The sequence below is a fragment of the Polistes dominula genome, unplaced genomic scaffold, assembly GCF_049000335.1.
Source record: "Polistes dominula isolate Pdom_NZ unplaced genomic scaffold, Pdom_raw_medaka contig_16, whole genome shotgun sequence".
Classification (NCBI taxonomy): domain Eukaryota; kingdom Metazoa; phylum Arthropoda; class Insecta; order Hymenoptera; family Vespidae; genus Polistes; species Polistes dominula.
In genome coordinates, this window is record NW_028301040.1 from 6364286 (window position 1) to 6379166 (window position 14881).

The following is a 14881-nucleotide window of genomic DNA, read 5'->3' on the forward strand; positions in this document are numbered from 1 at the left end:
ACCTTATCAAAGGCATAAGGCCTGTGAACACGTGACTCCTTCTCTTTTTGTTGTAATTGTTGATTGCTAGAGGCCTCCATCGCGATCTTGGGGGCCCTCTGCGTCTTTGGCAGGAGCAGTGGCGATATTTATGGCGGAGGGGGCTGGGGAGCTGGGCCGGAGACGGGTCTACCCGAACTCCATGGGGCTCTGGCCCCATCCCATCACTCCAGTCACCCCCGCACGCCCACTGCACATATTCAAATCAAACAAACAAACTTGTTACATATTTTTTCAATTCAACTTTTGATCACTAGCACAACCCATATACGAATACTTATTAATTTGATTAACCCGTTAACTGCCAAATTATTTTTTGTTTGAAAAATATTTATATTTTTCAAAATGTCTTAAATGGGGATTATGGCTAGTTGCACGAAAAAAACTAATAAGAGACTATTATTTATTTCTTTTATTATTATCTTATACAGACAAAATAGCCATTATTATGCCATTTTTCCATACAGTCCATATAAAACCGAGTGGTGTACGTAAAATTCCAAAATCTCCAAATGGGGATCGTGCCAGCTAATGGGTTAATTTCTTTTCTTTTTTATAAATACACATTTACTTTAGAATCATGATGGAATGGATAGAAAATAATACAAATTTCTAAACTATTATATTAGAATTTTCCTGTTGGAAATATAATTGAACAATCCCCAACGTGTTAATCAATGCCACGAGAGTTTACTACTCGAAGCAAGGAGAAATAGTTTGTAATAGTAGTAATAGTAATAGTAATAGCAATAGTAGTAGTAGTAGTAGTAGTAATAGTAATAGAGAATGGTAAACTCGCCTACGTGAATATAATTCTTGCGTGCGCCTGTAAAGTATGCGACCGTTTCTACATTGTCGTAGTAGACATCGTAGGAATTTCAAGGAACATTGCTGTTGGGCTATAAAGTCGCGGGGCGTTATGGTAAAACGAGTTTTCTATTAAAATAGATTTAACCATACACTGGTTAACAAACACAACATCGTTATTTTGTCGAAGCAAATTCCATCACGATAAAATGGGAATGAAATTTTCAAAAGGAATTCGAATGATTGTTTAATATACTAACATATACGTAAAGAAGAACATGTCTGAAACAAACAAATTAATTGTTGTCTTGTTTATCGTTATTTAAAATCTTTCATTTGTTCAATTTGATTTCTCTTTCTCTCTCTCTTTTTATATTTGTTTTACTTTCATTTTCTTTTTATGTCGTTCGATGACACAATTCGTAATGAAAGAACCAAGCCTTGTGTGTGTTCTTGTAATCCCATCGGACAAGATTCTTTAGAACCCCTCCCCCAACCCTTATTTATTTCTCTTGCTTTTCTTTCGAATTAGATTTATGTCACTTTCGATGATCATGCCAATTACGTGTTAGACATAAGTCGTTCTATGCTCGGACTTATTGTCTCCAACATGAAGATACATATCGATCTTTATACTGAAATAATAAAACTGACCATATACGCGCAAAAAAATCTCTGTATGTGTGTTTGTGTGAACGTTAATTAAAGAAAGAAAGAAAAAAAAAGAAAAAAAAATTCCACCCCCCACAAGTTCCAACAGCTTATCACAACTTTTTCACCAAAAGGTTTTTCCTGCTTTTTTTTGCTCTTTTTTTAAATGACATTTTTGAGGCCCAACCCGTGACGTCAATCAAAATGTTTGACACATTTTCGTCGAAATTCTCTTCGTTAATTTTGAAACCAACCTCGATGTATGTTTGCATTTGTATTTTTCTTTTTATGTGTATGTTTGTGCATGTGTGTACGTGTGGGTTAAAGTTTCATTCGAACGTTCAAAAAGTTTTTCTTTTTTTTTTTGCAATTCTACCCTCATTAACGTTTATGGAACACAGTCGACGCGTTTAATATAATTATGCGCAAAAACGTGTACGCTCGCATATGTGCAAGAAGAAGAAGAAGAAGAAGAAGAAGAAAAAGAAGAAGAAAAAGAGGAAAAAAATAAATGGGGAGGGATGGGGAGGAACCGCATATTATATCCGTAATGATGAAAGAGCACATTTTTTCTTCTTCAAGGAGAATCAAAGGAAGGCATTAATGAGAATAATTTAAAAAAAAAAAAATAAAAAGAAAAAAAAAGCTATCAAAGTTCGTGCTAAGTAAACTTAAATATAATCGACTCTTTCAAACGATTTCTTTTAAATCATTTCGATCAAAATTATTTGAATACGCGTGATCGAGAATAAAATAAATTACATTACAGTAATAATTGTACCACATTTCATATCGAATTGAACTATTTTTTTTTTTTTTTTTACTAACAATTAGAACATTATTTGTTATTAAATTCAATACTTCTCATTTCAATGTCTTTTCTTTCTTTTTTTTTTTCTATATCGAAAACACAAGGGAATACAATGTGTAGCATATTTTATATTGGACTTTCTACTCTTATCATTAAAGTATACTTTTAATTCTTTTAATGTCATATAAAAAATATTTATATATACGTATAAAACATTTGAAATAAAAAATGCAAACACTAAATGTCTAAGGGTATTCAACATGGTTGATGAAACATAGAAAGGTGTGTTATAGAAATCCAATAACATTGCGTGCTAACAATATGTTCTGTATGTTTAAAGATAAGATTTTGGTGCTGTGAACAAATCCATTGAGGAAAATGAACATGTGACGATAATCTCGCGCATAATCAATAACACAAAATCACTTTGGAGAACGATGCATACAAACAAAATGTACACTAATGTGACAAATACACATCATATATAATAAATATATTTTTTCTCCAAAGTATATCAACAAAAATAAAAAATAAATCACGAAAAGAATTTGGTGACGTATTAAAAATGAAATAAAATTAAATTAAAATAATGATGATAATAATAATAATAATAATAATAATAATAATAATAATAATAATAATAATAAAAACAAATAATAAAATGTAGAATTGGGATTGAATTTCTATCTCACATTTCTCGGATCACCGATAATCGGTTGGGCTCTTTTTTTTTCGTGACGATAAAACGACGGCAGTCGCGTATTACAACGAAATGGCTCTCAAATTGATCGGGCGAACGGTCGCACGTAGTAGACGACGCTGATTTTAGTCCACCCCCTATCGTCCTCTTCCTCTCCTTTAAATCTCTCTCTTTGTCTCTTTCTCTTTCTCTTTCTCTTTCTCTAAATCGTTGGTAAATAAAACGCTAAAATTAAGCACCCGTCGAAAAAGCTCAATCTCTCTCGTTCGTGGGACGATGTCGACGATAGATTGAAATTTTAATTGGATTCTGCCTATGGAACATACAGAGGGATGAGAGAGAGGGAGGTGAGAGGGGGCGGAACGGAGGCGGAGGAGGAAATTTCAAATCGTACAAACGATTACGCAAGGGTAACAGCACTCATTCTACCTTTTTCATAATTATTGACACCTTGTTAACCAAAGTTTATTATTGTGATCGTTAAACTAATATTTTTCATATTATTCATATTTTTCATACAAACATGCATACATTTGTTTATGCATTTATGTAGATTCAATCAATTTAGAATAGATAATTAATAATAATAATAATTATTATGATTGTATATGCATGAGTATTTATTAGAATATTCGATGCACATATCAGTCAAATTAAGTCAACAATATTGGCTATGTGTTATTATTATTATTATGTTTGCTATGACGTTAATTGATTATTATTGTGTTTATTACTATTAAATATAATAATAATTATAATAAATGTGATTTTTATATGGTACTTGGTGTGTAATCACATTTCAATAAATTGATAATGTGTTGAAAAACAAGGCAAGAAGTTAAATCTTTTGTAACATGAAGCAAATAATAATCAAAATGAAATATTAATTTTGTTTCGTTTTAGATTCAATATATTCTATCATGGTAGAGGACAATTATCGGAACAGTAAATTAAAGAATCAGGACACGACATACCTTTTTCGTTGCCACAGAACCGTTAGAATGGAAAAGTGTTAGCAACGGAACAAGAAATAGAAAGAAAGAAAGAAAGAAATAGAAAAAAAAGAATAGAAAAATTCTTATAATACACATACACATACCTATACATAGAGACACGGATATATTTGAAAGGAAGGCAAGCCTAGTCGTTTCCAAGACTTTACTCGTTATCGAAGAACGATTCATTTTCTCGATGACTTGCAATCACTCTTCTCCCTTCAAAAACATCGAAGAAGAAGAAGAAAAAGAAGAAGAAGAGAAATAGCATGTTGCTAGCTACTCTACTTCCTAAGAGTAAAAGTCGAGTCAGTAAGCTCCTCTGCTTGGTAAAATATCGAAGCACGTTTTCATTTACAGCTACCTAGCTAACTGCTATTGCTTTGATCAAACGACTTGAACGAGTATCGTTCGTAAATACACACACACACAAATACACATTCACATACACACACCTTCTTTTTGCCAACCCTTTTTTTCGTATCCAGATCGAGTGTTCAGAAAACGAGGTCATCGGTGTTGTAGGCGAATATATGGTAGTCAACTTTTGGCCATGGACGTCGTAAAAATGACTCGCGAAATTGTAATTGATTGAAAGGAAAACGATAAGAAATCAGGATTCCTAATGTTTTAAAAACCTTCAACATTATCGATATACATATGTATGTTATATGTACGTAGGTATACATATATATTTTCTCATGATATTAAATTGTTTATTAAATTATATGCATTTTCGCGTCTAAACACATTCACACGAGGTTTACTATCTTAGATGGAAAATAATATGACGTGGCTTGGTTGGTTGGTTGGTTGGTTGGTCGGTCCACTTTTCGCTCGTCGCACGATATCTGATCGATATTTATTACGGTTTACTTGCCTTAGTCGGGACTCGGTATGCGAATGCTAGCAATGCTTGATCATTCCCCATTTCCATATTTATTTATATATTAGTTTCTTAGAGAGAAAGAGAGAGAGAGAGAGAGAGAGAGAAAACTTATCTCTGCCCCCCCTCCCCTTAGGAAAGCAAAACATCAAGAAAAACAGACAAACAGAGAGAGAAAAAGAAAGAGGGAAAAAATCTAAACAACGTCAGACCAAAACATTGATAAGTAAACAGTATCCCGCATACATAAATATGTATACATGTGTACGTATATGTATATATATATATATATAGGATACTCTGATGCTTTGTATACTACATGTGTCTATATGCATTTATATTGATGTGTATGTGAAAACGCACCCACCGAGATCGTATCAAGGTACAGAGAAGTGGTTCCGTTCGTCCCCGTCGCTAGTCAGTCGTGTTTCAAAGGAGGGAAGAACGTACGTACAGCCATCCGTCATCGTGAGATCCGCAGCGGAGATGCACGAAGCACGATCTTCCTCGTTCGAACGTAGAAATCACCTCTTCCTCTTTCTCTTCCTCTTTCTCTTCCTCGTTCTCTTCCTCTTTCTCTTCCTCTTTCTCTTCCTCTTTCTCTTCCTCTTTCTCTTCCTCTTTCTCTTCCTCTTTTTCCACCACTACCACCAGCAGCACAAGCAACTTCTCCACCACCGCCACTGGCACCGCCGCCACCACCTCTTGCTGCTGCTGCTCCTCCTGCGCCTCGGCCTCCTCCCTACCACTTGCTTCCTCGAGCTCTGGATCGACCGCCGTCGTTGCGACAGAGCTTGGAAAAACAACCGATGGGTACCAGAAACGGTTACAGAGAGACCACACTACTATACAAAAACTCTTCTCTTCTTCCCACAACCTTCTCTGTTGTTCGGCAAACGTTCCCCCGAAATTTTTTTATTTCACTTATTTCTTCTTGTTACCCTTCTTTAATTTTTTACTATGATAAAGATAACCAAACTTCAGCACTCTGGATTCACACGAGGAACACTAAAAAGCTTTTAATCCAGGACGAGACACTCCTTTCATTTGACCTTAGCTTTTTTTTTTTTCTTCTATCTTCTTAGATGAGGAAATTGCACAAGGATCTCATTATCGACCGGTACTCTCTTTCTTTCTCTCTCTCACGCACGCACACACACACTCTCTATCTTTCTCTCTCTCTCTCTCTTTCTTTCTTTCTCTCTCATACATTCAAGTTCGCTTGATAGCGACGAGCTTTTTTTTATTTTCTCCCTTGTTTGCAAATATGCATCTAATTGTATCTATTTTTTGTTGTTGTTGTTGGTTGTTATTATTCTTGCGTGCTTTTTACTCTCTCTTTTTTTCGGCTTATTATTTTAGCAATGAAGTAGTACACGTTGAGCTATCTGGTAGAGCTCGTACGAGCTTGCGAGATTTTCTTCAGTAGCTCGACGAGTCTCTCCAAAGTTAGCACCACTGTCGTTTCAGTAGCGTTCTAGCTGTTAAGGCAGCACCGCGCGCACCCGCGCTACGCTGCCACCAGCACCAGCACCAGAACCAGCACCAGCACCAGCAGCAGCAGCAGCAGCAACAGCACCAACACCGTCACCGCCTCCGACCATATTTTTGGGGGAGGGAGAAGCTTTAAGGGGTGGGACGAGGATCCTAGTCGGTGGTAATGGTGGTGGTGGTGGTAGTAATAATAGTGGGGGTTGGGGTGGTGGTGGTGCTACTGCTGCTGCTACTGCTGCTGGTGGTTGTTACCGCCACCAAAAAGAGAGAGGGAAAGGACAAGTAAAAAAACGCAGTTAATACTAAAGGGAAGATTCCGCCTTGTCCTCGTCCTCCTTCTCCTTCTCGTCTTCGCCTTTTTAAGGAATAGCAAACGTTCAATCGCATCCGTTCACCGATGTGTGTATTCAAATACTTAGCACAGCCAGTCTGGACAAAACCCGAACGCTTTTTACTTCATCGACGACAATTCATGAAGCAGCATGACCACCACTAACAACAACTGGGAACGGACATGCGCGTCTAACTAAATCTTCCCCTTTTTATTATTTTCTTTTTCTCTATATAATTCTATTGCGATTAAATATGATTCAACTGTAAAGACTTTTTTTCTTTCTTTCTTTCTTATATGTTCTTCTTAATCTTCTTATTTAATTTGAAGCCGCACGTTCGCTTCCTCTTATTCAACGTCGTATTCCTCATCGTTCCTCGAACGCAAAGGAACGACGACGGAAGCTCGACTCCTCAGCACGGACTCACAATATCTCGTTTCCTTCCTACTCCAACAACGACGTAGGTTCTCTCCTCCGCGTTCGCTGAGCTTTCGGTCGTATTCGTGCGTTTTCGTATACATTCGCGATAAACCGGCTAAGTTCGGCTCCTCTCGTCCACCCACCTTCGTGAAAGCTCTTTCCCTCTCTTCTCACAGGTACACATATGTGCTACATATAAATGTGTGTGAGTGGGTGGTGTGTTTGTGTTTGTGTCTGCTGCTGCTGTTACTGCTGCTGCTGTTACTGCTGCTGCTGCTGTTGCTGCTGCTGCTGCTTTCTCGCACTAGGTCTCCCCGCAAAGCCTGAGTATATACTTACCTGCACACACGAACCTCACCGAGTTTCACCGAAGTCCAGCGAGAGCTTATTCTCTGCACAAAGCCGCGACACGCAGCTGGGGATTTCGAACCTTTCTTCGTATGCCTTGGTGACACGTATCGAGAACGTCTTCTCGATATATTCCTCAGACATGTTTTTAGGGTTGGCTATTTTCTTTGGATCACTATTCTCTCGAAAAAATAATCATACATCAATCGTTACTTGTTCGTTAAATGAATGAGCTTTTGCAACTTTGTTAGCAAACGTTACTCATGAATAAATTTTTGTTATTTTTGTCAAATAAAATCCTATCAATCTCGATTTATTATTATAGGAAAATCATAAATTCCTTTTCGCATTGTTTCGATGTAATTAACGGATTGAAACTTTGTCAAATAGTTAAGACGATAAAGTTTGTTCATGATAGACATTTCCCTCTCTCTCTCTCTCTCTCTCTCTCTCTCTCTCTTTTTCTATCTATCTCTAAAGAGAGTAGCATGAAATTATACGAGTTACAAGATATTCGTTGGGTAAAATTCAGGGCGTTCGCTTGATACCCATATTACATAGAAGAGATCCAACGTACCATACATATATACCATACATATATGCGTGCATGCACAGGTATACTAAACTTCAACACAAACGCGAGATAATTGCTTTGCTTGGAAGAGTTACCAGCTCGATTTTCCTATGGAAATAAACGGAGATTGATAAGTTTGTTTTGCTCGGTTGTGTGTGAGAGGAGAGAAAATGGAATGCGTCGTAATAACTAACCGAATGTATAATGGAATATACATATCCATACTGAAATCTGAAAAACAAGCAAAATCCCGGATGTCTCTTTGCTCGTTTCATCGGCCCCGAAAAGAGAAACAAGAGTAGCAGGGTTTCTGTGTGGGTGGTGGTGGTTGTAGTGGTTGGTTATTTGCTGGGATGAGAAAAAGAAAAGAAAAGAAAAGAAGACAACAAAAAAAAAAAAAGGGGAATATCGTGAAAAACGAACGCTTTCAACGGTGGGCGGATTAAAAGAGATAGTAGTGCGAATACACGAAGGGATAAGAGATATCCTAAGAAGACGTATAGAGATTTGCCAAGGCAAAGGCCAGTTTCCTAGCAGATGGAAATATGTGAATAAAAAAAGAAAGAAAGAAGAGAGGCACTCTTAGTTATGAACATCCTTGGAATAAATAGAGACGAAGTGAAACACGCCGAGGTAAACTCCCGACGTGTCCAATGAGAGAATGAGTGCACGTGTCCTCGAAAGGGAATGAAGGGTGTAGTCTAAATCCCGAACAAGTTAATAAAATTAATAAGAATTTCATGATTTTTTGAATGTAATAAAATTATAGAAATCAATTAAAGATAAATAAAAAAAGAACTCTACCTTAACGTCTAGTTTTTCACGATAAACGAAAAAAAGAAAATAAAAGCACGGAGGAAAATAGTTCTGGATCCAATTGGATCCATTTAATTGCTAAAGGTTTTTTTGGAACAACAACAACAGCAGCAACAACAGCAGCAGCAGCTAAAATGCTACTTGAGACGAGCTTGGACATTGATGATCATTAAAAATATGCTTTGTGGTCATAGATGGTTGGGAAGAAAAAAATACTCAGGGAGAAAGAGAGTTAGAAGCCTCGGAACAAAAGGGTCTACGATCCGAATAAAAGAGCGTGTTGAGATATTTCGATCTCGTGGGAGTAAATGGAGAAGGGTCGGCGTAGCGCCGTAAAAAGGTCCTCGCAAAGAAGAGTAAACGGGGGATAGCTGAGAGACATCAGCGTGCTGACGGTTAGGGTGCTGCTGAGTAAAAGTAAAAAGAAGCTCCGCTAAATGTGGGAAAGAAGAAAAAGAGGGATACCTATATCTATATATATATATACTTTCCTTACTTCCTTCTTTTCTTTCTCCGATTTTTTTTCTTCTTCTTCTTTTCCTCGGTTAATCAAAACTCCGAAGAATAGTTGGAAGAAAAAAATGGAGGGTGGAGAGGAGAAGAGCTTTGCTCTAATGCGATGTATGAATTATACATTCACTGGTAAACTGTCTTGTCTTCAAAAATGGAAAGAAAAGAAGAAGAAGAAGCTCTTGATGAGGAGAGAAAGAGGAAGAGAAAAATAGTGTACGAGTTAAAAAAAATAACTAAAAAGTAAAGGATCAACTAATAAAAGGATTTATTCGAGCATTGTGACACACGTTAAACCGTATCAATTTATTTTTTTTCTTATAGTTGTTTAATTAGGATTAATAGTTCTCTCGTACCAATTTTTTGGATTTGTTCATAGATAATGGATATATGTAAATATTGAATCAGATATGATGACGAATGAAATGAATATTTTTTTTATGTATACATCTATTGATTAGAGAAGTTTCATATGAAAATCTGGTTATACAGGATTGATATTTATAGAGTTTAGCGAGGGGTGATTTTTTTGCTGATTTCATTTGACCTTGATAGAAGAGCGGCAATCTCTCCATCTCTCTCTCTCTCTCTCTCTCTCTCTCTCTCTCTTTTCTGCGTGTCACGATGTAATCGTCAGGTTCTTCTAACCAAGGAGGAGGAGCAGCAGCAGCAGCAGCAGCAAGTGCAGTGGCGCAATAAAAACTTGTGAGTAGCTTTGCGAGCGTTCGGGAATGTAAAGAAGGTGGACTCTGACGAGCGTAAAAAATCTGATGCATCGTTTGTTATTGGTCGTTTGCTTGCGAGCTTTAAAAGAGAGATTTGCACACGGGTTATGCCAATAAAGCAGAAGTAATAGCGCGTATGTGTGTGTGTGCGTGTGACGTTATTCAAATATAAAAGCATTCGTGTTTTTTATGCATAAAGAAATTTGCAATCGGTTGAGGGGGGAGTCTACGTCAAGCTGTATACTAATTAGACGTATGATAAAAATAAAATTGGATAAAATGAAACGGCGAAAATACGAAGGGTTGGCTGATTGTGTCGAGTTAGACGTTGAATCAAAGTAAAGTCACCTTTGCTAACACCCTTTTTTGGGGAATATCTTTTTTTTTTTTTGTTAATCATTTTACAACCGTATCTAAATTTGTCTAAAAGGGGATCACCTTTTTTCTTAATACAGCACTGCTTTCACCGAGGAGGTTCTTATTGATCAACGATCAGTATAGACACGTCTTGCAGCTTCTGGAGTTTCACACGAGCCAGGAGTTTCTACGAACGTATATGACCATATTTACTTCCAACTTCTTCTTCTTCTTCTTCTTCTATATATGTTTTTAATCTTATGTGTGTTTAACTCGTTTTACGGTTAGTTTCCTAATTAATGGATTATTTCGTTGAAAATTTAATTATTCTTATCTTTAATTCTAGGAAATAAATCTTTCTTTAAATCAACTTTCAAAGTTATCTCGACTACAATATAACTTGTATTATATATAATTTCAATATATATATAAATCGATATGTGACTTGTTCTTCTTAAGAAAATGCTATCATCTCTTTCATTGTTATCTTTATTATTATGTTGATAAGTTATGATCGATAGATACGTCAAAATCAGATGAGTTTTGAGAACGCTAAGGGTTCGATATCATCGAAAAGAGTAATTATGCGTAATTTGTAGAAAAAGGAGAATGAGAAAGAAAGAAAGAAAGAAAGAAAGAAAGCAAGAGAAAGAGAAAAAAAAGGTCGAGGTAAATTGTCCATGGACCGTATTAAATATCGCATGGAATAATTTACGGGTGCATCCGTATCTTGTTGCGCTTGACCTATTTTATCTTGGACTCTCGGGAACGTGGCAAGCTTGATGTGTTATTACTTCTTCGGAATTTAATTAATTCCTCCTTTTTCCCTGAGATTTTCAACCGTTTTCACAATTTTCAAGTCGTGATCTATAATATATTTTTCTGGCTATTGTCTTAATGAGAGAGATATTATTGTCCTTCGTCAATGAAAACTTCAAGGCCAAAATGTAGAATGAAATAATAAAACAAAAATTCAATATATATATATATATATATATTGAATTATTGTGAGGGTTCAGACAGAGAGCAATAATATAATAAACTTAACTGACTGATGAAATATATGTGTGTGTGATACTTTATTTAATTATGACGTGATGTCGAGCGGTATTTACATAAGTTTACACAAAGTGGCATGGTTACAAAAATACAGAATACAAAAGAGTTACAAATATAAGACCGACTGACTGACTTGCAGAACTGACTGATTTGCAGAATAACAGATAATACACAGACAGACAGATACAGACAGACTGACCAAAGACAGATACACATGGATTAACTAAGGACTGAAGACTTAGGACAGATACAGACTGAGCACTAAGGACTAAGGACTGATACAGACTAAAAACTAACTAAGGACACCTTCTTACTTCTTTCCACATATTTATATCAGAAATGAACTATACCCCTTTAGAGAGGGAAGGAGACTATGAATCTTATTGACCAATAGCAAAAAGGTACACCCCCTATAGTAAACCGATAGGTACAGCTTGTGTTTTTTAGGTAAAGATTGTAGTGAAAAATCATGCATAAAGGAACTTCGTTTCAAATAACGGAGTATTGTTTCTTCTTATGTGTCACACGTGTTTCCATAGAAATCCGAAATTATCCGAAGGACCTGACACTTGCACAAAGGGTTTTCATCGCACCAGTAGGTCCCAATAATTCTTAAGTTTTGTTTTATCATTTTATAGTCCTCCTAAATCTTTCCTTTTAGTCTCTGAATAGAGTTTTCCTTTCGAGAAAATAGAATATAAAGAAAAGAACTGAATACTAGTTTTTTGTTTACCTACAATATATATTTTTGTTTCTACAATGAACACACAGTTTTCTATGCAAACAAGGATATATCGAAAAGTGATATATGCTACTACGATGATATATGCAGTCCACTCTCCCTCCTTACCATAATATTACCGGGGTAATATGATCATTATCCAACATAAATTTACAAGGCACGCTCTTACCGCGAAGTATCACGAAAGCCCTACTTCAAGTAGTGAAAACTTTCTCGACGTATGTGTTTGATGGTGGTACACGCACGTGAGAAGAGAACTCCTCTTGTGGTGAGTTTAACCGACTGCACTGCATACGCGTTCGAATTTCATAATGAATGGAAATAGAAATTCTTTAAAAGAGACTCTCCTACCTATTTGTTTGTTACACCTTACCATTTAATCTAGGTTCAATTGCTTCAAAAATTACTAAATGTTTAAGAAAAAAAAAAAGATAAAAATCTCGACAGTAAAAAATAGAAGACGAAGAATAAAAAAATAAAAAATAAAAGCTTTAACAACAAAATAATAAAGTCGATAAAAGGGAAAAGCTTTAATTAACTAAACCAAACGCGTAACTAGTGATCATTAAAAGTTCTTTTTCAACAGAAGACTTTCTTTATTTGATAATTGGCTATGTGATTTTATTTCTATTTTCTTTTTTTCTTTTTTACTTTTATTTATTTGTTTAAATTGACCGAGAGGAAGTTCTCTTACAAAAAAAAAAAATATGTAACATACGATGATTTTATGCAAAACTAGTGTGCGTGATGTTGTTTTTTTCATCTTTTTCAGTTTTATTTTTTTTTCCGTCCTAATTGTTAACTCATCGCGTTCCTAGGCATATTCCGAGTACCGGAAACTAAAGTGAAAAGATATAAGTAGGTACATACCACAGTTTGCCATAATTCTTCATAGTGCGTGTGCAATCACGATTTACGCGGGCTCGTGCATATTGTATATTTGCATGCACATTCGTCCGTATTATGCATGCGTGATATTAAACACTATACGCACAATATGTAATATTATGATACATATTCGGTCAACATCACTATAGTCAGTCAATCAAATCCCGATTTCATATCGCGTGTATAATTATTATTCCCATTTTATAAAACGCGTACGTGTATATATGTGTCTATAAAAAAAAAAAAATAATAATAATAACAACATTTATAAAAAGAAATTGATGTCACGAGAACGAACATATGTATATTACGTAAAAAAAAAGGGTCACACAGTACAGGTTTTATGTTAGAGAAAAAAGTACGTATATTAAAAACCCATACACATATATATCATGTATAGATCTACATGGTGTCCTGTATTATCAATCAAACTTAAGCTACTTCATAATATCATTTTTCTTTAATTACGTATTTTGTGTACCAACAAAAAATATAAATACCAACAACAAAAAATTGGATAACGTTGATGTTTGATTGTACAGATTATATTTCTAATTTTAAATTAGAAAATTGATGAGAATGAAAAGTAGAACACAGTGTATATATTGATGAATATACCTCGATGGCACGCACGCAAGCAAACAAGCAAGCAAACAAGCAAGCAAACAAGCAAGCAAACAACACGGTCCAATTTTGTTCGTCGGTGAGGTTCTGTACTTCTAGTGCTTACGATTTGCGTGCACCAAATGTGACAGAGAAACGAATGCAACGGATAAGACTACACACGCCTTATGCTTCTTCCGTTCTACTATGCAATAGGTGGGGTCGAAAAATAATACGTGAATTTTACGATCGCATTGCAAACGTTTTACGTCCTTTCTACATATTTACTTACACATATTACTTATAGTTATATTTGTATGCGTATTTTTTGTATTCATTTATGTATGAGTGTGAGTGTGTGTGTGTGTGTGTGTGTGTGTGGTGTGTGTACAATAGATGTATTTTTCTTTTTATCTTGGGTTCCGTACGCGACGTGTTATTTTATGTACGTGTGTATACCATTTTTGCATTTGCACACGTGCCCATCTTGAAAATAAGAAATATGGATAAACGTAGAACACGTGCGACCTTTACTGACAGTTCTTTAACATTTTTCCCCGTATAAATCTCGATGACGTATCAGGATTTGTAGAAAATTTGTATTTATGAATTTTGTATTATCGATATTTTTTTATTTATTTGTTTATTTTTATTGAATAGAATAAACTGTTTAAATTTTTGTTATGTACAAGTTTAATACCTTGATAGATGTTATATATATATGTGGATTAAATTTGTATGACACGGATTATAATAAATCCTTCGTATATGGGGATAAAGAAAAAAAAAACAAGAAAAAAATAGTAATAAATTGTATATAGTTAGTTTATATAAAGTAGGATAGATAGCATAATTATTAGGCACTTTATAGTCATTTATTTAATTACATGTAGGTGAAAGTCGCAATATGTGTGTACTGGTTACCTAAATTATAGACCATTAATTTTTCTCCAATTGTTAATTGTGATTATCAACGTGATCCGATAATAAATTGTAGAAAAGTAGGCGAGGAAATGAAATGTATAGAATATTAATTTATCTAATAAAAAAATATGATAAGGGGAAATAGATTTGTTCAACTTTCGATCTTGAGCTTTCCCTAGTTTACATTTTTTTTTTTTATA

General features: G+C 35.2%; 1 protein-coding gene across 11 annotated transcripts in view; it reads right to left on the reverse strand.

Annotated features, from left to right (window-relative positions):
* The window catches only part of LOC107066231 (uncharacterized), a 23852-nt gene extending 16681 nt beyond the window's left edge, over positions 1–7171 (reverse strand). For 3 of the 11 annotated variants that reach the window (XM_089174596.1, XM_089174595.1, XM_089174594.1), the window contains exons 1-2: positions 5257–7167; positions 3–229 (exon numbers count right to left, since the gene is read on the reverse strand). In XM_089174596.1, coding sequence (XP_089030722.1) covers positions 3–80 — 78 coding nt within the window. In that variant the 5' untranslated portion in view covers positions 81–229; positions 5257–7167. Of the gene's footprint in view, positions 1–2; positions 258–5252 lie in introns of all 11 variants that reach the window. The other 8 variants (XR_016177303.1, XM_089174593.1, XM_089174589.1 and 5 more) reach the window with 7 other exon arrangements.
* Between the last annotated feature and the right edge of the window lie 7710 nt (positions 7172–14881).